At 37.4% G+C, this 22,477-nt stretch overlaps 1 protein-coding gene across 10 annotated transcripts in view; it reads left to right on the plus strand.

The window, feature by feature from the left end:
* The window catches only part of ERCC8 (ERCC excision repair 8, CSA ubiquitin ligase complex subunit), a 30,931-nt gene extending 8,812 nt beyond the window's left edge, over window positions 1-22,119 (plus strand). For 2 of the 10 annotated variants that reach the window (XR_007505089.1, XR_007505087.1), the window contains 8 exons: window positions 2,290-2,356; window positions 5,165-5,268; window positions 8,074-8,198; window positions 12,924-13,121; window positions 17,291-17,343; window positions 19,168-19,254; window positions 20,389-20,561; window positions 20,953-21,028. Coding sequence is in view for 6 of the 10 variants with exons in the window: in XM_049795376.1 (XP_049651333.1) it covers window positions 2,290-2,356; window positions 5,165-5,268; window positions 8,074-8,198; window positions 12,924-13,121; window positions 17,291-17,343; window positions 19,168-19,254; window positions 20,953-20,974 (656 nt within the window). In the remaining 4 variants the exon portion in view is untranslated. Of the gene's footprint in view, window positions 1-2,289; window positions 2,357-5,164; window positions 5,269-8,073; window positions 8,199-12,923; window positions 13,122-16,696; window positions 16,749-17,290; window positions 17,344-19,167; window positions 19,255-20,388; window positions 20,562-20,952 lie in introns of those variants that run through there. The other 8 variants (XM_049795381.1, XM_049795379.1, XM_049795382.1 and 5 more) reach the window with 6 other exon arrangements.
* Window positions 22,120-22,477: the final 358 nt, after the last annotated feature.

The following is a 22,477-nucleotide window of genomic DNA, read 5'->3' on the forward strand; positions in this document are numbered from 1 at the left end:
GTGGCAAGACGTTCCTCAGGGCGTTAGTCTAGTGCTAATGAATTGGAGAATACAAACATTAATTAATGAAGTTATTACAGATGTTTGGGCTTTTTCACGATCTAATTAATAGTGATTGCTATTTATTGCATGGTTAAGTGTAGGCATTTGTTTTGTGTTCATGGAAATTCAATCTGGGGTACTATTTTGGGTGGGGTTTTTTGTGGGTTTTTTTGTTTGTGTTTTTTTTAACAACAACCCCAAACAAAAAAAAAACACCAACAAAAAACCTCACAAACACAAACCAAAAAAACCTGCACTATTTTTAACAAAATATCCTGTGGAGGTGCTTGCATGGATTTGTTTAGAAGTTTCTGTGTAAGAGGTAAGGTACTACTTGCTACTAATTAATAGTGATTGCTATTTATGGCATGGTTAAGTGTAGGCATTTGTTTTGTGTTCGTGGAAATTCAATCTGGGGTACTGTTTTGGGTGGGGTTTTTTGTGATGTTTTTTGTTTGTGGGTTTTTTTTTAACAACAACCCCCCCCAAAAAAAAAACTCCAACAAAAAAACCTCACAAACACAAACCAAAAAAACCTGCACTATTTTTAACAAAATATCCTGTGGAGGTGCTTGCATGGATTTGTTTAGAAGTTTCTGTGTAAGAGGTAAGGTACTACTTGCTATAGAAGGGTAGTATCAATCCTTTGCATTTACCTAGTTCAGTAAACATAGAGGTTTATTGTTCCGTAATCTATTACTTTTTGCACTTAATGAGAATTTGCCCTTAATGTCCAATGTTTACTTTCTGGAGTATGAGTATATATACACATGCTCAAGCAAAGGCAATTGCAGGGTAAATCTTCATGCTTCAAACTAGCAGGGCAAGAGCCAGATCTGATCTAGAAACTGTAGCGATGCGTTAGGTCAGACACAGCAATGTGCAAATGCAGCTCTATTTCTTCACTGGTCCACTCAAGTGTAAAAGTAGCCTAGGTGTTTTTGTGTGATGCAGAGCTTAAGCCATTAAGCCCTTCTGAACTGAATAGGCCACAGTGGGCATCTCAATATTCTGTTTCTAGAACTGAGAGCACCAGAGAGTGCAGACACAAAAATAGCTTTCTAGAGAATCAATTTGCTTTCAGCAGGGCTTCTTGATTTTGACATAACAGTTAGTGCTTTCCAGGCCCAAGCTGGTTGTGTCTTTGTACGCAGCCTGGTACAGTTAGCTCAAGTGCAATATCAGAGGAACAAGTGGAAGCAGATTATGTCCCCCACTTAAACATAATCTAATAGTTCTGTACAGAACTTGAAGCACTCAATAGTGTCTTCAAAATAGGTATGAATATTTTTCACATAGGCTAAATCTAGCAGCTGAAATGTTTGGCTGTAGTTTACTTAATGGATCCAAATAAATGTGTTTGCCCTGCGCCTTCCAAGTGTATCCTGTAGTATCTGTGTTATGGAGGGTTGGGTTTTTTCCATTATCCTGGGCATCACAGCCCTTTGATTACTTTGGTAATGGAAAACCAGCTACTAGAAGATGCGCCAGAAACAAGATGGTTCACGTAGCTCTAAACCGCATTGGCAAAAATGTATTTGTATAACTTAGTTTATTTTTCAGCAATGTGTTTCTTTTATTACATGAAGTGCAATTGCCATCTTTCATTTCTTGTCTGTATTTTTTAACATTTTTAAAAATTTCCAAGTTTAAAGAGAGTGTGTGTGTATATATATATTACTTGTCACTAAGCTGCACTGGGTATGACATTGCTAAGACATTTGTCTTAATATCTTAATATTTCAGACCTAATTAGAGGAAAAAAATTTCCCAAATTCAGGACGAGTATTTGAGGATAAGCTGAATAAAGTTTTAAGCTTAAGTACGTAAGGCAAATATACTTTTTATTAAACATTTCAAAAGGATTTGAAGGAAAACAAATGGAAATGTCCTTCTGTGTGTGAGAACACCACTGCTAACATGAAATTTAATAACAGTATTTAGAGTAAACTCAGTAGCTGTGACTGTGCTATAATGTCTTTTGCACAGGTGAAACCATCTTTGTTATCAAAAGTTATACATGTGTAATACTCCATGTATCATTTAAGCTTGCCACAATCCCACTCGAGCAAGAGGAAGAAAGAAAAAACCTCTAGCCCAAAACAATGTATTTTCACAAAATTCAAATTCATATTACAATTTAGATTATTCTTCTGGATTGGTGGATCCAATAGAACTAAGTATGTGCTTTTACTTTTAGTTATGTACATAAAATGGTGTATATAAGCTTTTTCATATAATTTTTAGGTCACAGGCAAGAAGTATTGGCCGTGTCTTGGTCCCCACGTCATGAGTACGTTTTGGCAACAGCAAGGTAGGGATGTTGCTGGACTGTTATGTGCACTAAAAATGTCTGATGGTAAAATTTTATATATTCATTATGCATGTTTTTTACGATTCAAATGCACTTTTAAAGTTAATCTTCATCATTTACTTTAACCTATTCACAGTTTTTTAGATCTTGCCTGAAAATACTAAGCCTGAAGAGCTATCCCAGTGATGCTTATTTATAGGAAGATTGTAGAGAATTTTAAAATAGTCATTGCTTTTAAAGGTATAGGAAAGTGATAGAGCATTATAGAGATACTTCTTACTGTTTACTAGTGTGCGCTTTGCTAATCTGTTTTATAATGAAGTAAAACATGTTTAGCTCAAAGTGCCATCCTGGTTAATCATACCTAATTATGTCAAAGTGCATAACTCAAGTAGCTTAGCTGATGGGTAATAACTTCCAAAGCTGCTTTTTCTTTTTCTTTTTTTCTTTTTTTTCTTCTTCTCCATTCCAGTCATTTTCAGTGTAAAAGATCCTCTTGGCTTTCTTATAGCTTTTGCATATGTTAGCTTTTGATTATAATATGACATTTCTCATTTTCATGGTTGGCATGCTTTTTCTTTTGAATTGCAGAGAGGAATGGCCATTTTATAAGTTGAAAGTGAAAATTTGAACAAGTTGTTGATACCAGAATTGCATACCCTTGGCTTCTGATGCCGAGCTTCTGAAAAGCTCAACATAGTTGGGAAATTTTCTAACTGTGATTTGTTTGTTTTAGCAAATAAAAAATAATTTCCTTGTTTTTCCATCACAGAAATAGTAGCAAAATTTGTTTATTAAATATTGACTTATTGATCTCTCCTGAAACATTATGCTTCAAAGTCATGTAACTATAAACTGCATCTACCCATGTTGTCATGTTGCCTTGTGATAATTGCATATTAAACATGTTTCTTATGGCTCCATTACTTAATTCAGTACTATAATTGGACTTCTAGTTCCTAATAACATAACTCAGTTCTACCATCTGCTAAGACAAATACAGGCAAGAACTGGCAACACTGAAGTAATGAAGAGATAGTGAGGAGAAACTGACTGGTACTGCTAAAAAGAGAATCTGGACTAATCTTGCGTATCAGGAGATGTTACGGTTTTCCAAGACAATTATATGTTTGCTTGTGATCACTTCAGGGGAGGGAAAATACATTTTGGGGTTTTATGTGGCTTGCATGCGAAACTTGTTATTTCAGATTTCTCTGTGATGCTTGGATCTTCCATAGTTTTGGCAGGTAATTGGAACAGTCAGGGAAGAGACATGTTTCTGAGTGTCTTTCACACACTTCAGTTTCAGGCACTAGAAAAGATAAGCACATTCTTGCTCATTAGAACTGTCTAGAAAAGATTAGCCAGTAGAAACTGCATCAACAAAAATGGACAACTGTAGGCTTTTCTAATAAGGAAGCTCTTCCTACACCTTTATTAAAAACATTTCAATGAACTACCTGGAGTTTGTTGCTCACTTTACAGTGAGCTCAGACCTCAGCGATATCTCTGTTCATAGTCTTAGAATATTTGTTTGCAGCAAAGTAATGTGTTGTCAGCATATTCAATTGGAATACCATTTGGAAGTTAACAGAATCAATCCGTAGTGAAGGGGAGCACAAAAGAACAAATTCGTCATTAGCTTTGTCAGATGCAGAACAGATAAGGAATAACAGTTGGTTTTGCTTTTGTCAGTTGTTATATGTATACTATATATATATTCCCGATATTAATGCACTGATCTAACTTGAGAACACACATGAAAAAGCATGTAATACTTCAGTAAAGACTGCATATCTAAGAAGCAGTTTCATTCCATATATTTTCCAGCTGTAGATCAAGGGGATGCAGTTGGTTTTGTTCAGCTGGCATGAAAAGTGATTTATGTTTTGGCTTTTTGTTTTTTTCTCCAAAAGGACATGTAAGCTGCTGGGAACTTTCTAAATAGTTTCAGTAAATACATCTACACTGGTGACTTAGTGCATGGGAAGTGGTCTTTTCTATGAATTTACTGCCTATCTATACCTAGAAGTCTTATGGTACACGTGGAAGTATGCTACTGGAATGCTCAAATCAAGCTGCACATCAAGATGCCATACAAAGTGCACTGCCCGCAGTGTTGCTGTCTAAGCATGTATCTAGTACCAACAGTCATCGTAGCTTTTGTTGCTGGCAAAGACCCAGTGTGAGCAAAGCATGAGCATGCAGCCTGGGAACCAGAATGAATGACAGCAGCCTGAACCTTAGTCTTTCCTAACTTGTGCCACCCTGGTAACATAGACAATGCCAGTGAATTCCTACTGAAGCAAGCTCTCAGGGTTTCTCTGCCATAGCACTGTATGACAACAGAGGATATAGACCTATCCAGCCTACATATGTGTAGCCAACTTCTGGACCAGTCATACTAGATAGATTTGTGATAGCAAGAGCCTGAGTTCCCAGACAATGCTGGAGTCTGTAGCTACAGTTTAATCAACAGAAGAATTAGGAAGTTTATTCCTAGTTGGTGTATGTATGCAATGGTGTTATGTTGTAGACAAAGAGGCAAGCGTATTGGTATTGTAGACAAAGATTTACTCTTGGGTGTCTGTAGAGTACCAGCTATATTTATTACTACATGTAAATGAATGTCTGAAGTCTGTCTTGCAAATCTTTTCATGAAATTTCTATTGGCTTGAATGTAACTGCATGAGGAGCAGTTCAGAATAGTGACCAGACGAGGGTGAGTGCTGGGTGGGTTGCCTAAAGACAGTTATTGAACCAGGGAGCACACAATTTCCCTAATATATGCAAATCTGTTTTTCTTAGTGCTGACAATAGAGTAAAATTATGGGATGTGAGGAGAGCATCTGGATGTCTGCGTACGCTTGATCAGCACAATGAAGAAAAGTCCAAAGCATCTTCCGAGGCAGGTAGTACAGAATATAACTGGTGTTGTAGTCCATGTGTAACTAGAAGCATTCTTTTATTTCATGAATGTGTTGAATACTAAGACCAGCAAGGAGCCTAGTGATAATCCAGTTGTTACCTACTGTGTAACACAGGCCATTGAGTTTTATTTAGTTACTTCTGTTACAAAGACAGTGTTTGTGGTTGGGGATCTTGTGTAGAGAAATCTTCTTGGCAACAGTATTGTACCTGTTCTAAATGTTTTTCCCCCTAAAATGGGAAATTTTAAATCTGTTTTATGGGTGGAAGAATTAATTCCTGCTGTAGAATAGGTTTCATATAAACAGCAATCACTTCATACTTCATAAACTGTTCCAGTAGTTAATTATTCTCCTTTAAAAACAAAGAACAAAACAAAACCCAAAAAAAGCACATTTTTTTTCCTGTTTAAAATAGTCTTGCTTCCAATGCAAGCCTCTAAAATATCTTCTCCTATGTGGTCCTGTAAAATCAATTATATTCCTTTTATATTATACTGCATAAAGTATACAATTGAGTATAAATTTATGATTATATTTAATTTTACAGGAAGCTAAATTACACTCTTAGTACAGTCAAATGCATTAATGGTGCCTTGTATCAGTCGTTATTAGCTACAGCATTAACTTTTTTTATGTATCTTCAGGTCACATTTCTGTACCTACAAAAAAATCCAACTAAATTAAAGGGAAGCTTCTGAACTTTAAATTACAGTTCATGATTTTTGGTTAATTCTGGACAGAAGATACTTAATTTTGGCAGGCCAAAACAGTACTTGAACTGCTCTGAGGTAGGAATACATAGTATTTTGAATTGAATCATAAAGTAGAAAGTCTGTATCATGGCTCCAAACAAAGGGATTTGCATAGCATAAATCACAGTGATTAAAGTTACAAGTCAGTCTGACTTGTGTGCAACTGAAATTGTTTGTAGAAAAATGCTTGCAAATCTCTGTAAAGTCAAACTAATTTTCCAATATGTACAATTAGAGGATATGAAGTATCAGTAAGTATCTGTTTTAATAACCATGCTCTCTATTATGTAAATTGTAGTGTGGTAATACAGATGTTTGGTTTTGACAATTTTAAATTTCCTTGAAATTCAAGAAATTACTGAGATGAAAATGCTCTAAAGAAATCTAAGACTTAGGAAAAATGAAAAAATTGCACAAATTTTATTTTAGGAAAAACAAAATTCCATATAACTCCCAAGATAATTAGTGCCATTTTATACATTCCTTTGAAAGATGTGTTGACTTGTTCAAGCACAATGACTTTCTTTTCAACTTTTTTCCCCTGTCTGACAGGTTCAAGATGATTTTTTAATAATCTAATGCCAATCGCATAGACTAGGATATTAAATATATTGAAATATAGCTGAACTAAACCAAATGCAGCTAACAATTTTTAAAAAAAAAAATTTGAAAATCAGGTAACACTTTACCTAAGAGATCTGTCCAAATTGTGTACTACAGTGTAATGCACAGATACCTTATCCGTTTTTCAGTGAGTTAATTTATGGGCCCCATAATTAGATTTGCTGTGGTAGCACTGAGTTGTATTTTAGCTACTTTAACATACTTAAGAACGTGCAGTATTGCAGGGTGAACTCGATAGAACTAATTTATAGTACTGTATAAACAATACAGAATAGAACATTCAGTTGGAAGGGACCTACAACAATCATCTAGTCCAACTGCCTAACCAAATTAGGGGTGGTCAGAAGTTAAAGCAAGTTATTAAGGGCATTGGCCAAATGCTTCTTAAACACTGGCAGGCATGGGGCATCGACCACCTCTCCAGGAAGACTGTTCCAGTGTTTGACCACCCTCTCGGTAAAGAAATGCTTCCTCATGTCCAGTTTGAACCTCCCCTGGCGCAGCTTTGAACCATTCCCCTGCGTCCCGTGCCTGGGTAGCGGGGAGAAGAGCTCAGCACCTCCCTCTCCACTTGCCCTCCTCGGGAAGCTGCAGGGAGCAATGAGGTCCCCCCTCAGCCTCCTTGTCTCCAAACTAGACAAGCCCAAAGTCCTCAGCTGCTCCTCACAGGACATGCCTTCCAGCCCTTTCCCCAGCTTTGTTGCCCTCCTCTGGACGCATTCAAGGACTTAACATCCTTCTTAAATTGTGGAGCCCAGAACTGCAGACAGCACTCAGGGTGAGGCCGCACCAGCGCTGACTACAGGGGGATAATCGCCTCTTTTGACCGGCTGGTTACGCTGTGTTAGTTGCACTCAGGATGCGGTTTGCCCTCTTGGCTGCCGGGTCACGCTGATGGCTCCTACTGAGCTTAGCATCAAACCAGCACCCCCAGATCCCCTTCTGCAGGGCTGCTCTCCAGCCACTCCTCGCCCAGTTCATACTTGTGCCTGATGTTACTCCATCCTAGGTGCAGAATCTGGCATTTTGACTTGTTAAATATCATCCCATTAATCATTGACCAGTGCTCTAATCTATCTAGATCCCTCTGCAAGGCATCTTGTCCCTCAAGGCAGTCAACAGCACCTCCCAGTTTGGTATCATCAGCAAATTTGTTAATGGTGTATTCAACTTCTGCATCCAGATCACTAATAAATACATTGAACAGAACTGGCTCTGGAATTGAACCCTGAGTAACACTGCTGGTGACTTGCCACTGGCCAGATGCTTTTATAAACCAAGAGTTAAATTATTAATTTAGAGATACGTTACCATTTAAACAGCACTTTCCATACTATACATTGAAATGAAAATGCACATACAAAATAATAATTCTTCTATAGAAATCTGAACCAGATCTTTTTCTTGACAGCAGGCACTGCTCACAATGGGAGAGTTAATGGTTTATGCTATACGAATGATGGACTTCATCTCTTAACCATTGGTACAGATGATCGCATGCGACTCTGGAACAGCTCCACTGGAGAAAACACGTTAGTAAGTTTTCAATGATCTTTCGTTATGTTTTTACTTGCACTTAACTTCTTCAATTGTCATTATAACTTTGGATATTTATTCATTTTCATAAAGGATATAGTTGCTTAATCTTATCATTAGGAGATTTTGTGAGCATTTTTTTCAGATTTCTTTCCTTATTTCTACTTTTTATAAAAAAATAAGAGTATGAAGAAGCCTGGATCTACTTAAAGATTGAATATGGTAACTTTAAGCTCATTAATTTGTAAGCATAGCTGAAAACACTTCAGACAGTAATGAAAACCTTAATATGCAGTTACTGTTGATAAAAATTTTTATTTTTTTAACTATAAGTTGTCAGTGTGCTATCCACAGGGCAGTTTTCCATACCTGAAAGTTTCACTGATTGACTGCCTGGCTTTCTTGCAACTTTCTTTGCGTTTTTGTGGAACCTCTTTTGTGAAAATTTGTAGCAGTGTTAAGAATATCTATCCCTCTACATCTGCATTGCAACCAAACGGGGTGGGGGTGCGGAATTAAATCTCTACTGATGCTCGAGTCCTTTCTATGGCTTATTTTTTTTCTGAAGATTCCTGTTTTAATTTTCTGTTCAGTAAAGAAAATTCCTTCCTATGTCTATTTTGAAAGAAGAACATACTAGGCAAGTCAGTTTCCATGGAATTTTAGCTTATCCTGATTATGGTTTGTCATTGTTATCAGGAAACGAAGAAATTTTACTCTGCCTTAGAAATCTTTTACTTCTGCTGCTGAGTTTCAGAACACAGCAAAAAGAATTCCTTATAGACATTCAAATAAAAGGACTCTTCTATCTCCATGCTACCCATATTTGCCAGCTTGTTCTGAGCACTTCATATACAGACATCTTTCTGTCTTCAAATCACCATCACCAAAGTAGATAATAGAGTTTGTTCACTTCCCTGTCACCAGCTGGATCACTGTTTTTTGTTTTTCTGTGCCTGTTAGTTCATTGACTTGTTTCATAGGCTATTTTACAGTTTTCTTATTTGGTGTGGAATAGCTTGATCCTGCCTTGTTTTTTCAAGTCCAGAATTATATGATCCAGAGTACTGTATTTTCCCACACTGCCCAGAGGTATTGCTTAAAACAATTTTAAGGCACCAGCAGACAAATGAATACATCTACAGGTAATAAAAGTTCACACCATAGTCCCTTTATTTCCCCTACAAGCCAGTTCTTTTGATCTCCACAATTTTTTTCTATACCTTTCAAAAGGTACAGAAATTAAGCCATGCGTATGAATTTTTTTGAGCAATGAGCCCAATTGGGGCCCTAGTGGATTGTTTCAGTTAGTAAGAGAAATCAATGTTGGAGTCGTACACATCTTGCATACATCCTTTATCACAAAAAAGAATAGAAAGCCCTGATTCACTGAGTATAGGAAGAATCAAACAGGAGGAAGCAGGTTTTCTGTTCGTCTGTGTGCTCAAAGGACAAAGCCAGTGTTTAAGATCTTCAGTTCTTGTTTTGACAGCATCCTTTCCTTTCCATTGCTCCTCTGTCAGGCAGGAACATTTACACCAAGCATATCCATATAATTTACTTTTCCCAGCCTCCACTCCTCCCTTTCGTTGTACATGTCTCTGTTATGAGCAGTGTTGTGGCTTGGGAGTTGTTGCCATTAGAGCTCACATGCTATGTAAAGGAGTACCAGCAGAGTAATATGCCTCTTAAAATGACCAGCATTAACAAGACTTAACACAGTTAATATTTACAAACACAGTCTTTACAAAATCAGCAGTACTTTTCACAAAGGACATGACATAAGCTCCACATCTCATGAAAATATCCTCTCCATGAAAAAATATCAACCTACTTGTATGCTGTTCACACGTTCTTTGTATACATTTTTATGATTGAGAGAGATTTTCTCAGGACTTCTTTTTACTATACTTTTCTTACGTAAGTGCTCTTTGCTATGAAAGAGTATACTTTAAGAATAGAGCAACAAGTAGCCTTCTTCCTTGCCTGGGTCATGCTGATTGAGCTTACATTTGCCTCAAACTTTGGACTCAGGCAATTGATATAGTATGGATCAAGAACCTGACAAAGCAAGACATTTGTATTGGAATATTTACTTGATAAACTTTACAAATCTGTTAGCTTATAGTCAAAAGATTTCACACTTAGGAATTATATTTTTTTTTTAACTGTAGGGCATGATGTTTAGGTAGGGAGCTTTAAAATTAACACAGAGAGCTTTGCTAACATTGTATATATAATTGAATCTCTGTTTTTCAGCAGAAATTAAGAGCATAGCTTGTAGGGCAATACTACTTGAAAACAAAATATTTTATATATAAAGCGCTGTAGTATTAATGAATTTAAATTTAAAATACTGTTATTTTTATTAGAAAAAATACTTCTTTTAAATCATAAAATAATGTATGACTTTCAGGTGTTCATTGTGGACCTCAATGAAAAAAAATTTATATGTGTATGTTTTATTTGTCAAAATTCTAATGCTTTGTTTTAATTAAGTTTGTTTAGAGGTAAGCTGTACTGTTCTAATGAATATGTTTCTGCATTTTTCTCATGAATACACTTCTGATGTCTGATAGGACCTAATTAGACTGATACATCCAACTGGAATATTTCCTAGCATGTTTGGAAACTTTCCACTTTCAACTTTTAGTGAGATTTATATCTGTATAGGACTTGTCAAGATGTTGAAACATACAGACGCTAGTAAGCTATACTTCTTACACTACTTTTATTTGCAAGGCTTCCCATACACCTCACAAGCCAGGTCTTAGAAATGTAGCATTTGCTCCTATCCTAGCTGCCCTTATAGGGAACAGTATGGAATTTCTCAGTGGTGATTTAGCTTTGGTTAGAAAATAGGCTTTTTTATCACTCTTATCTACTCCATAATAATTTAGCAAATTATTCTTTATTTGCTTCTACTTCATGAGTCTCTTTCTTCTAATCCATTTACTTTGTCCTTTACTTATACCATCCTTCTGCTTGCCCTACAGTTGTTTTCATACTGCCTAGTCATCTCCCACTGTTTCCTGGTAACATGTGAGGGAGTGATGCAGAATCTTTCCCTACATTGCAGACATTTGTCCTCTGTTCCTTCTTCGCAGAGCAAAGGATGACTTGCTGAGAAATACTTCAGGCTAGTTGTTGTGTTGTCTAGACTGATGCTTCTGGTCTTTGCCATCCTACTGACATAGCCTTCAGAAACGTAGTTTTCTGGAACATCAGTCAACTCTGATAAACAAAGGGCACTTACAGGGTAGAAGGTAGTGTAGATCAATTTTTGTTCAATCTGTGGACTGAAGTCTTGTAGTGTTGGGATCTAATGTTTAATATCTTCGTCAATGATATTGACAGTGGGATCGAGTGCACCCTCAGCAAGTTTGCAGGTGACACTAAGCCATGTGGTGTGGCTGACATGCCTAAGGGACAAGATGCCATTCAGAGGAACCTGGACAAGCTCGAGAAGTGGGCCCGTGTGAACCTCATGAGGTTCAACAAGGCCAAGTGCAAGGTCCTGCACCTGGGTCAGGGCAACCCCCAGTACCAATACAGGCTGGGGGATGAAGGGATTGAGAGCAGCCCTGACGAGAAGGACTTGGTACTGATGGATGAAAAGCTGGACATGACTTGGCAATGTGTGCTCGCAGCCCAGAAAGTCAACAGTATACTGGGCTGCACCAAAAGAAGCGTGGCCAGCAGGTCAAGGGAGGTGATTCTGCTCCTCTACTCCCCTCTGGTGAGACCCCACCTGCAGTACTGTGTCTAGCTCTGGAGTCCTCAGTACAGGAAAGACATGGACCTGTTGGAACAGGTCTAAAGGAGGACCACAGAGACGATCAGAGAGCTGGAGCACCTCTTCTGTAAGGAAAGGCTGAGAGACTTGGGGTTGTTCAGCCTGGAGAAGACTGGGAGGAGAACTTGTTGCGGCCTTCCAGTACTTAAAGGGGGCTTCTAAGAAGGATGGGGACAGACTTCTTAGTAGAGCCTGTTGCGACAGGACAACGGGTAATGATTGGAAACTAAAAGATGGTAGATTCAGAGTAGATAGGAGGAAGAAATTTTTTACAGTGAGGGTGGTGAAACACTGGAACAGGTTGCCCAGAGAGGTGGTAGATGCCCCATCTCTGGAAATATTCAAGGTCAGGTTGGACAGGGCTCTGAGCAACCTGATTTAGTTGAAGATGTCCCTACTCATTGCAGTGGGGTTGGACTAGATGACTGTTAAAGGTCCCTTCCAACCCAAACTATTCTATGATTCTATGATTTATAACTGTATACTGTTGTGCATAAGGAGTATAGTATATATTCTCTCAGATAGTTTGAATATCTGAGAGAAAATTATTGTGTTGGAAAATCTAGGAAAATGTTTAAGGCAGTAATTCCTCAACCAGTTCTAATTTCAGTGGTAGTTTAGGTACTCAGTCTAGATTGGGCATGCAACAGCCTGTGCAAATTCTATTTCTAGTTTGGAACTGCTAAATTTTAGGTGTATCTTTCTTTCCCTTTCTTGAAGTTGATATTAAGGAGAGTGAACTTTAATGAACAGAAAAATTATTCTCATGATAGACAACTGTAATTGGAACTCTCAAGAGTTGTATTAACATTGGGAAGCTTAAAATTAATTTTATTGGGTGTTAAAGAAAAAAGGAAATTGACCTTTTCTTGTAATTTATTTCCTGTATTTTTAGTTAATAGCTCACTGCATAATCCTTCATTTTACAGGTGAATTATGGGAAAGTCTGTAATGAAAGTAGAAAAGGACTCAAATTCACCGTCTCCTGTGGCTGTAGTCCAGAGTTTGCCTTTGTTCCGTATGGTAGTACCATTGCTGTTTATACAGTTTTCACAGGAGAACTGATAACGATGCTTAGAGGGCATTACAGTACTGTCGACTGCTGTGTATTTCAACCTAATTTTCAGGTAAGTAGAGTACAAAAAAGTATTCCAGACAACCTGGAGTATTTATGCAAATTGCCAAACCATTTGCACAAAAAGTGTTAAGTTTTCAGGGATGTGCTTTAATCAAAGATCTTGACATAAGAGGGAGTTCTGTGGCCTATATGTCATGCAAGGAAAGTTTGGTCAAGTTCTTGGGATGGCCCTTTCTACATAGGGTTCCTTCCACTATTCATTTCATCTCACATAGGTAACTTTTCAATATACCTATAGTAATTTTTTTGTCTTATATTGTCAGTAATAAATTATATGCATTAAGGCTTTTGCCTGTTTCCTGTAAGACTGAAGACGAGGCATTTGTCTTTCTCTGAGATGCCTAAGACCAATCACAGTAAGAATGAATGTGAAGTGCATTTAGTTGAAGTGCATTAGTATTGCTATCAGTACTGAGAAACCTCTCAAGTACTTTGCTAAGGTGGTCTTGCTCAAATGCTTCTAGTTATACCAATCACTGGATCTATGAACAGTTTGGATGAAGTGTTGAGAACTTGATGATCTTCTTAAATTAATCTGAGAACATTTCACCTAAGAAATACCATAGCATTACAGGGACTCATGGTGCTGACAGCCTTTTTTTTTTTGCCTGCTTTTTTTTTTTTTTCTTTTCCTCTCCCCCTATGGTATATTTTTCTCTTGTAATAAAAGACTTAAGGATAACAAAGCTTAATTTATTATGACATAGTTTACAACAGATTGTTCTTACAGCTTGTGGTGTAACAAGAGCAGAATGGATGTTAGTATGGATTTTAAGGTTGTTACATATTTGCTGTCAGGTGTTGAGGATTGTACTTCATGTTCCAGCTTCTCCTTTCTTGTATTTTGTTTCTGAAATGTTGGGCAGAAATATTTGACTGTCATGGTTTAAGCCCAGCTGGCAACAAAGCACCAGGCGGTTGCTCGCTTGCTCCTCCCCCCTCGGTGGGATGAGGAGAAAATATAAAGAAAAGCTTATGGGTTGAGACAAGAACAGGGAGGGATTACTCATCCATTATGGTCACAGGCAAAACAGACTCAACTTGGGGAAGAAAAACAATATCAGTTTAATTTGTTACAAATTAAATCAGAGCAGGATAATGAGAAATAGCACCAAACCTTAAAACACCTTCCCCCCACCCCTCCCTCTTTCCCAGGCTCAACTCCACTCCCAGTTTTCTCTACCTCCTCCCCACAGTGGCACAGGGGGATGGGGAATGGGGATTGTAGTCAGTTTGTCACACAGTGTCTCTGCCACTCCCTCCTCCTCAGGTGGAGGACTCCTCACTCTTCCCCTGCTCCAGCGTGGGGTCCCTCCCATGGGAGACAGTCCTCCATGAACTTCTCCAATGTGGGTCTTTCCCACGGGCTGCAGTTCTTCATGAATTGCTCCAGTGTGGGTCCTTTCCACAGGCTGTATTCCTTCAGGCACAGACTGCTCCAGCGCAGGCTTTCCCATGGAGTCATGGCCATCTTTGGGAACATCTGCCTGCTCCATCGTGGGGTCCTCCCTGTGGTGCAGGTCAGCATCTGCTCCCCCACTCCCCTCGATGGGCTTGGGGGGACAGCCTGCCGCCTCACCACGGGCTGCAGGGGCATCCCCTCCTGCCCCGCTCCTCTGCCCCCTCCTTCCTCCCTGACCTCGCTGTCTGCAGAGGGGTTTCTCTTGCATCCCACTGCCCTCACTCATTGCAGATTCCCCTTCTTAAATCTGTTCACCCAGAGGCTCTACCGCCATCACTGATGGGCTCAGCCTTGGCCAGAGTCGGGTCTGACTTGGATCCAGGGAAGCTTCTAGCAGCTTCTCATAGGAGCCAACCCTGCAGCCCCTCCCCCGCTACCAAAACCCCACCACACGAACCTAATACACTGAGGCAGAAAGGGCACGTGGGTACCTTTTCATGACCTTTCATATAATGCATCATAGAAATGAATCTGGAAGCTCTTGCTTTGAGTCCAGTAACTTTGACTCAAACAACGTTTCCCTATCACTGAGGTGGACTTCACTGGAAGTTTTGGACACATTGCAGATGAGGCAGTAGAGCCCAAGCTAATAAGTCTTGCTAGACCTGGAAAGCAGTCCTGGCATGAATAGGCAGTGAGGTACTAGATTCACCGAAAGGTGGAATATTTACAGTATAACTGTGGCACATCTTTTCTGGACTGTTCCTAGCTATCTTAAAAAGCCCTTTATGTTTTTAAGAATAGTTTCCCAACAAAAGTACTCATGTGTTTATATTAAGTCATCTTTGTTGTTCTTTTTGATAGGCTGAAGGGGTGAGGCTCATTGACTCTCACTGTTTTCCAGCCCTGGAAATGCAAATCTCTATAAAGAGTCTCTATCTTGGCTTTTAAGATCCTCAGAAAAGGATCACTCATGTGAGCGTGAACACAAGAACTGCACCAGTCACTGTAGCCATAGGTTTGTTGGCAACAACTTCATTTGTTACCTGTTGTGATTCCTGATTTTCTTTCAGAATCACCCTTCTCCAGAGTTCAGTTCTATATTTGAGAATTGTGACTGGATTTTATTTTTCTTTAAATGTTCTGCTTTTAGTTGCGTTAAATTGTTACTCTAATGGAATAACATTACTACAGTCAGTGTGTCAACACCAAAAGTAGTGGTAGTGTTATTTTGACTGTGTTCATACCTATGCTTCCAAATAGCTCATTCTATCTCGAGACAATTAAGTACATTCATCAGTCTTCATATAATTCCAATAGAAATTATGATTTCCCAGTTAAAATTCCTTTTCCAAGAATGCAGTTATCTGTAAAATTTATAGTTACCTGTTTTATTTTACTCCTGCAATCAATATTAAGTAAATATGTTACAAAGTTTTTCACAGCTGTGCATTTCTATTTTCAGTCAGTAGTTGTAAGTAAAATCAGTTTTGCTGGACAAAACCTGCTTTGTTGCAAACTGTGGTGACTGATGTTGTTTATATTCCTATATCTTAACTGTACAGTAGCTGAACCATTTAATCACCTTTTCCATTGTCTTGTTTAGGATTAAAGAAATGTCAGTTAGCTCATTTGTATCTATACCATTCCACTTTTTCTTTTCTTCTGAATGGCATATTAGCTCACTTTCAGCTCTGTAGTATTTCAATGAGTATTAAAACATGATTAACTTAAGACGGAAGTTTTCTTAGACAACTCTTCTAAGGCTCTCTGATATGTTATGCATCTTCTGGTGAAATGTGTAGCAGATGGCTTTCTAACATTTTTCTTACTTATTAACACATTTGAAATTGGTACACTATCTTCATATGAAACAAGGTCTACATCTTTTCTACATAGTTTCTACCATCTCCATCTAGTAGTGAGTCTCTGTTGTTGTTAAGAGTTTTCTTCACATTAAGTCTTCTAAACTTTTTCTGCTGTCTTTAACCCTGCTAAGTGATTTTTGCCCTGCCCACCCTCAAATCTGGCCCTTAGATTTTCTTTCTGTTTCTTTTTTCTGTGTTCAAAACTTCTAATTGAATTACTGGTTGCTGCCCATCCCTCACGTTCTTTCTATTCGTTACCTGTATTTTAATCACTATCTTTGTTTCACCTTGTAGCTGGAATAGGCTCTAAAAGGAACTTTAACTTGCTACCAATTATGTGTTTGAGGTGAGAAGTGTCTTCTGTTTGCTCAGAACCATGTAATCAAATATGATCACTGATACCTAAGCAGCTAGCTATTTGCAATCCAATGATACGAGTCTTTATCTGTTCCTATGAGGTCCAAATTAATTACTAGGTTTGTGTGGAATACCTTTTGTGTTTGAGATACTGTGTGGAGCTGTCCCCACAGAGTGGTGTGAGATTTAGTTAATGTGTGTATATATATGCCTTTTGAGATCCTGGGAATAGAGCCATAAAATCTACTGTATTATTGTTGGCCTAAATTGTTCTTATGTGAATATCTCTGTAAAGTTAATAAGATGTTAGTCTGCTTGAGTAATAAGAACTGCAGAATTTGTTCCTTTAGTAAGAGCTATTAATTTAATAGGAGGTCGGTAATTTCAAGGGTGGTGTGGAAGAGGAAATCTGCATTGTGCAATCTCTTAGATGATGTTTACTGTTGGATCTAATCTGCTAGATACCATTGTACTATATTAGCTGCCTAAAATAATTTAAGTAAACAAACAAGACCTCTGTTTCCCTTTCAGAAAAAGAAATGCAGTAAAGCACCATGCACAAATAACATGTCACAAAATACTAGGTATGCATCAGGAAATAATTTAGCTTTAAATTATAGCTACTTCTATCATTCAAGAAACGCCAGTGACATCTGCAAAGGCGTCAAATCCAGTGGTAGACTACTAAGTAAAGATAACTGAACGTTAAACTAGGTTTTATTTGCAATCTTTCCTCAGAGTCTTAAAGCATAATATTTCCATATATTGTACCATAAATATGCATGGAGCATGTTGGTAGTACAATGTATGTGTATGTTCTATACTGTACCATAAACATGCGTGGACCTCACTGGCTTGCTCTTCCTTTGACTGGCTTAAGGTATGAGTCACCATTTCAGGTTGTAATAATTAATTGTAAGTATTACTCAATGCAGTGCATATTAACTGAAGATCTTGCAGTGCCAGGATCCGAAAGTGAGACAAGTGGTAGTAAAGATTAAATGGAAGTATGCTGATGTCACTACGACATTGCTCACAAGGTCAGATTTTGGCATGGAAAGAGATTTTAAAGTTCTAGTGATATTCTGAATCCTGTCAAAGACAGGAGGTTTGAGTAGGGTACTGCTGACAAGATAAAGTGGGATTTGACCTATACCTTGGTGTAACTGACTTGTCCTCTTTTAAGCAAGATAAGTTGGATGTTTCTTTCTCATAAAATTATAAACTTTATTCTTGTATGTGTTTTATGCATGAACAACTTCGTGCATGGGACCAGTTTTACAAAAGTGAGTGTCAGCTCTCTTGAATAATATTACCCACATAAATGAGCATTTATAGGAATTGGGCATTAAGTTCCTGCACCAACTGTCAAAGTAATTCATGCATAATTCGAGAATTAAATATACATAATTTAGGAGACTTTCTGCAATGACAGAACTATAATAATTTATTGAACTTAAGTTAAATCAACATATTAATAATGCGCAGATATGCACAGAGTTGCTAGTTTAAGTGTAAAAGCCAACATGCTTAAAGCAAAGCTTTCATACTGCCAGCCTGAATACAGAAGAAATTTATGTTTCATTCAGGCAGTTTAAACACACGGCAATACCAAAGTGTTGTCAGACATTGCATATAATATGCAGGAGTATGATTCAAGATTGAAGGGATATGAGAATATCTTCATGTTGGAAAATAGAAGCATTATTAGTGCAAAAAACTAAGCTATATTTGACTGTTAGCTGTTTGGTGTAGAGACTGTTTGCTTCCATGTGTTTCCAGGGTGCCTTGCACAATGGGATCTCAGTCCTTAGTCATTACCATAATAAATAGAGTTATTTATATTAAAAATAATAAATTGGTCTTTCTGATCTCTGCCGTCCCAACAGGATACAGGCTTCAAATTGTTCTTTATTTGTTCTTTTCCTTCCCTAGGCATACTGAAACTACGTTTACTTAATACTTCTTTGTTCCATACATATGCACTCTTCTAGCATGTATTACTAGATGCTTTTGAGTTGATTCAGATTTTTTAATTATAATAAAAAATCTTTCCCTTTTTTTTCATCTTGCTGCTTCATTGAATATAAATCATCTCTTAAGCGTCCTAACTGTTAAAATAGGTGTCTTTTCAGGAGACAGAGAGGGAAGAAGAAAAGTGCATTTAAGCAATAAAGTTCATTTAAATGTGGGTAGTGCTGTTTTGGTGAGCAATCTGGGAAAAATATAAAAACTTACTAATTTTGTTTTGGCATATTTAAAATACTGTTTATCAAGATTATAGTACAAATTCGAAATTTTATATCTTTATTTTAAAATAAATATTTCATACACTTTTTTCCCAACATTATATCATGTGACTGTTCAATAAATTTGTCTAAAGGTAATTTTTGCTTGTTTTCTTAAAGGAACTTTATAGTGGTAGCAAAGATTGCAATATCCTTGCTTGGATACCAGCTCTTCGAGAGCCAGTTCCTGATGACGTTTCTGAAAAGGTAATGAGTTTGAGAGTTTGAACTATACTTTTTATGGCAGGGGACTTTTTATACTTGGGGAGATGGTGTGGAAATTAAATATGAAGTATGTTTTTCACCATCAAAAGTTGTAACAATTCCTAATTAAGAGGAGAATCACCTGCTGTTTCTGTGCAATTTTTGATTGTTGTGGGGTTTCGAGAGGACATTTTCTTTCATAGTCTAGTAAAATCTTTTGCAGACTTCTAGCTTCTCACTTAAAAGTAGTACTTGTTATTTGGCTATCAGTCTTTCAATTTCTACTTTAGCTTCCTTGATTTCCAAAAAGTTTTCTGTAGTTTATGCTATTTTGGAATTGGAAAGGTGCCAAAGATTGTATTTTAAATTGCTTAAGAATATACTGATTAGGAATGCCACAGTTCATACTCATATATTTTTGATGCAGAAATGTAATAAAATTCTAAACAAACTTATTTTAGCATCTGAGGCAAGACGTTCAGGCTGTTACAGGGAAGATCATATGAAAGATTGTTTTCCAGGAGAGTATTTTCTTTCTCTTAGTATTAAAGCTGGGCCATCAAAATTTCAGTAATCAGTTTGAGCATGAAAAATTCTAGATTTTAAGGAACTGAAACCATTCACAGAATCAGAGTCTGGCTAACTGTACTAATGTTAAAAATTCAGGATATACTAATGTTTTGGCTCATAGCATACAAAAATTCCACTTTTTTAGATTTTTTGAATGTTGCATTTTGGATGAGGAAATAAGAAGCATAAAATTTCTGTAACATTTGCTTTGCTTTGTAAGACAACTTATTTCAAAACTATCCTACACTTAAGCAAAGAAGAAAAAAGTAGTCTCAAAGGTTAGATACCCTAAACCCAAAATGTGTTCAGTTGACCTGAAATTAAAATTTTAGCCGTAACTGAGAATTTTGATGTGTGTGAATTGTTTTTTCTTAGTCTGAAAAGCAAAAACAAACCCACAGCAAAAAGATTATTTACCCAGCTCTGATTAGAACTGCCCCTTTAAATTTGACATGGTGGAGGTATGTAATATGTGCCATTGTTTTGAAATCTGTTAAGCTGCATATGCTGTTTGCAAATGTTGTAGATTAGCACTGCCTCTGAAAGAAGCAGTTCTGTTCTCCACAGGCCACTAGTTCCCACTACCTCTGATGTGCTAGAACAGCCATTTGAGTGCCTTTATGACCAGAATCTGAACCCAGGATAGAAGTAAACAAGAAAAGAATTTTATCCTGAGTCACTGTGATTCAGTCCACTGCATAGCTGCACAAACCCTTTAGCTTGACCGTAGCGGGGCTGAGGTGAGGAATAGTTGTTGGATGTGGATAGAGGCCAGGACTACTTCTTGAGACAGTAGTGCTCAGGAAATTATGACTTAAAACCAATGACACAAACAAAAGACAGTAATATCTGTTATATTTCATACCAGATATTTATGAAACTTCCCATTAGTGCTCCAGATATTTTTTGTTGAAACTGGAATTAAATAGAGTACTATTTCTTTTCATAATTTATCGTCTGTCTCTAATCAGCAGAATGGCCAAAGAAGTGGTTAAAAAAAATGCAGTACCCATGAGAGACACAATAGTTTGTCTACATATAGTAATTTAAGAAATGCCTTTAGCATTGGCCTTATTTGATTTTAGTATTTTCAATTAAGCAAACCACTGAGAGAATTTTTATTTTCTTTAGTCTCTGCCTCAACAACATTTAAATCCAGCATATGAAGACGCATGGAGCAGCAGCGATGATGAAGGCTGAATTTCAATTATGTGCTGATATAAAATTGATGTTCAAGCACTGCATTCACAGAATTTATCTACAGAATTGGATATTGTCAGATGTATTACGACTGGATTTTTCGTACGGTTCTGTTAGAGCAAGGTCTTTCAGAAATAATTTTCCACTGTTCTCTGTGTTCTTTCTTTACTGTTACAGTTAAATCTAAAGGATTACTTTTTCATACTTACTGACTTCTATACTTATCCTTATGCATTGGTATACTTTATTCAGTGTTGAACAGCTCATAAAGGAAAAACAAAAGCTCTTGGGACCAGTTAATACTGCATTGTTTCTGGTATCACTAATACATAAGGAGATAATCCCTTCGTTTCCAAGAGACACAATACAGAGGATTTTGCCTGAAGGAGGACGAGCTCAGGAATACTTCCAGCTTACTTTTATCAATGTCTAGATGGTGCAGACTGTGTCCATTTTCAAGGGCTTATGTGCCATGAGAGTCAACAGGATTTTGTGCCTGTTCTTTTCCATTTTCAGTTTTGCATAAGTTTCTCCATAAATGCAGTCTTTGGTTCAGAAGGAGGTATAGCTGGGATCTTCCATTCAAGCATTTATATGGTGACCTCATCAACTAGTATCTGAATCTCTCCCAGAAAGTTAGGAGTAGAAACAAGTTTAATGAGAGGTTTTGTTGCTCCTCTTAGCAGGTTTTTAAGCTCAATCTTCTACATATGAATCTCTCACACTTCCCTAGCCAGTGTGAAGAACTCCTGGACAGAAACAGCATGAGGTACAGTACAAGGCAAAGACTGGATCGCATTTCAAGTTAGAAATATTAATGTAGTGCTTCAAAACTGTTTTCATCTGAATTTATAGTCCTAATGCTTGCTGTGTTTTGAAAGGAAGGAGCTTCGTGGGTTTATTGTGTCATCTCAATCACTAATTTGTGCTTCAGATATAGTGTAGTCACCAAGCTGAAAGCCACATTAGAGGTTCCCATCAGATTTAGATGCAGCTCCATAAAGGAAAAATTCCTTCCAAAGCAGAGTAGATATTAAGACCACAAATTCAGACAAAATGAAAAAGTATTGTACAAATAAATTCAAGATGATAATTTAATCTTTGTATAGTGTGTATTATTTCTATGATTAGTATGCATCTTAGAATTAACTCACTGTGCTTCTGTATTTCAGTATTTATACAAGATGCAGGCTGTCTGTTTCTATATCAATCTAGAGTCTAGTATTGTAAAATGATACAAAGCGAGGAGTGGGCATATCAGGGGAATGTTGTGATTAAACAAGCTTCATATGTAGTGCATATAGTGGGGAGAGACCCACTATTAAGTGGATAGCTGCAGGATGGAAGACTTCCAGAAGTTTCAGCTGAAGTTAAGGGCCAGCCTGACACTCTTACTTTACAGGAATACAGCAGAGAATTTTTAATTTTTTTTTCAAATGATAGTTTTCATTACCAA

The sequence above is a fragment of the Accipiter gentilis genome, chromosome Z (genome assembly GCF_929443795.1).
Source record: "Accipiter gentilis chromosome Z, bAccGen1.1, whole genome shotgun sequence".
Classification (NCBI taxonomy): Eukaryota; Metazoa; Chordata; class Aves; order Accipitriformes; family Accipitridae; genus Astur; species Astur gentilis.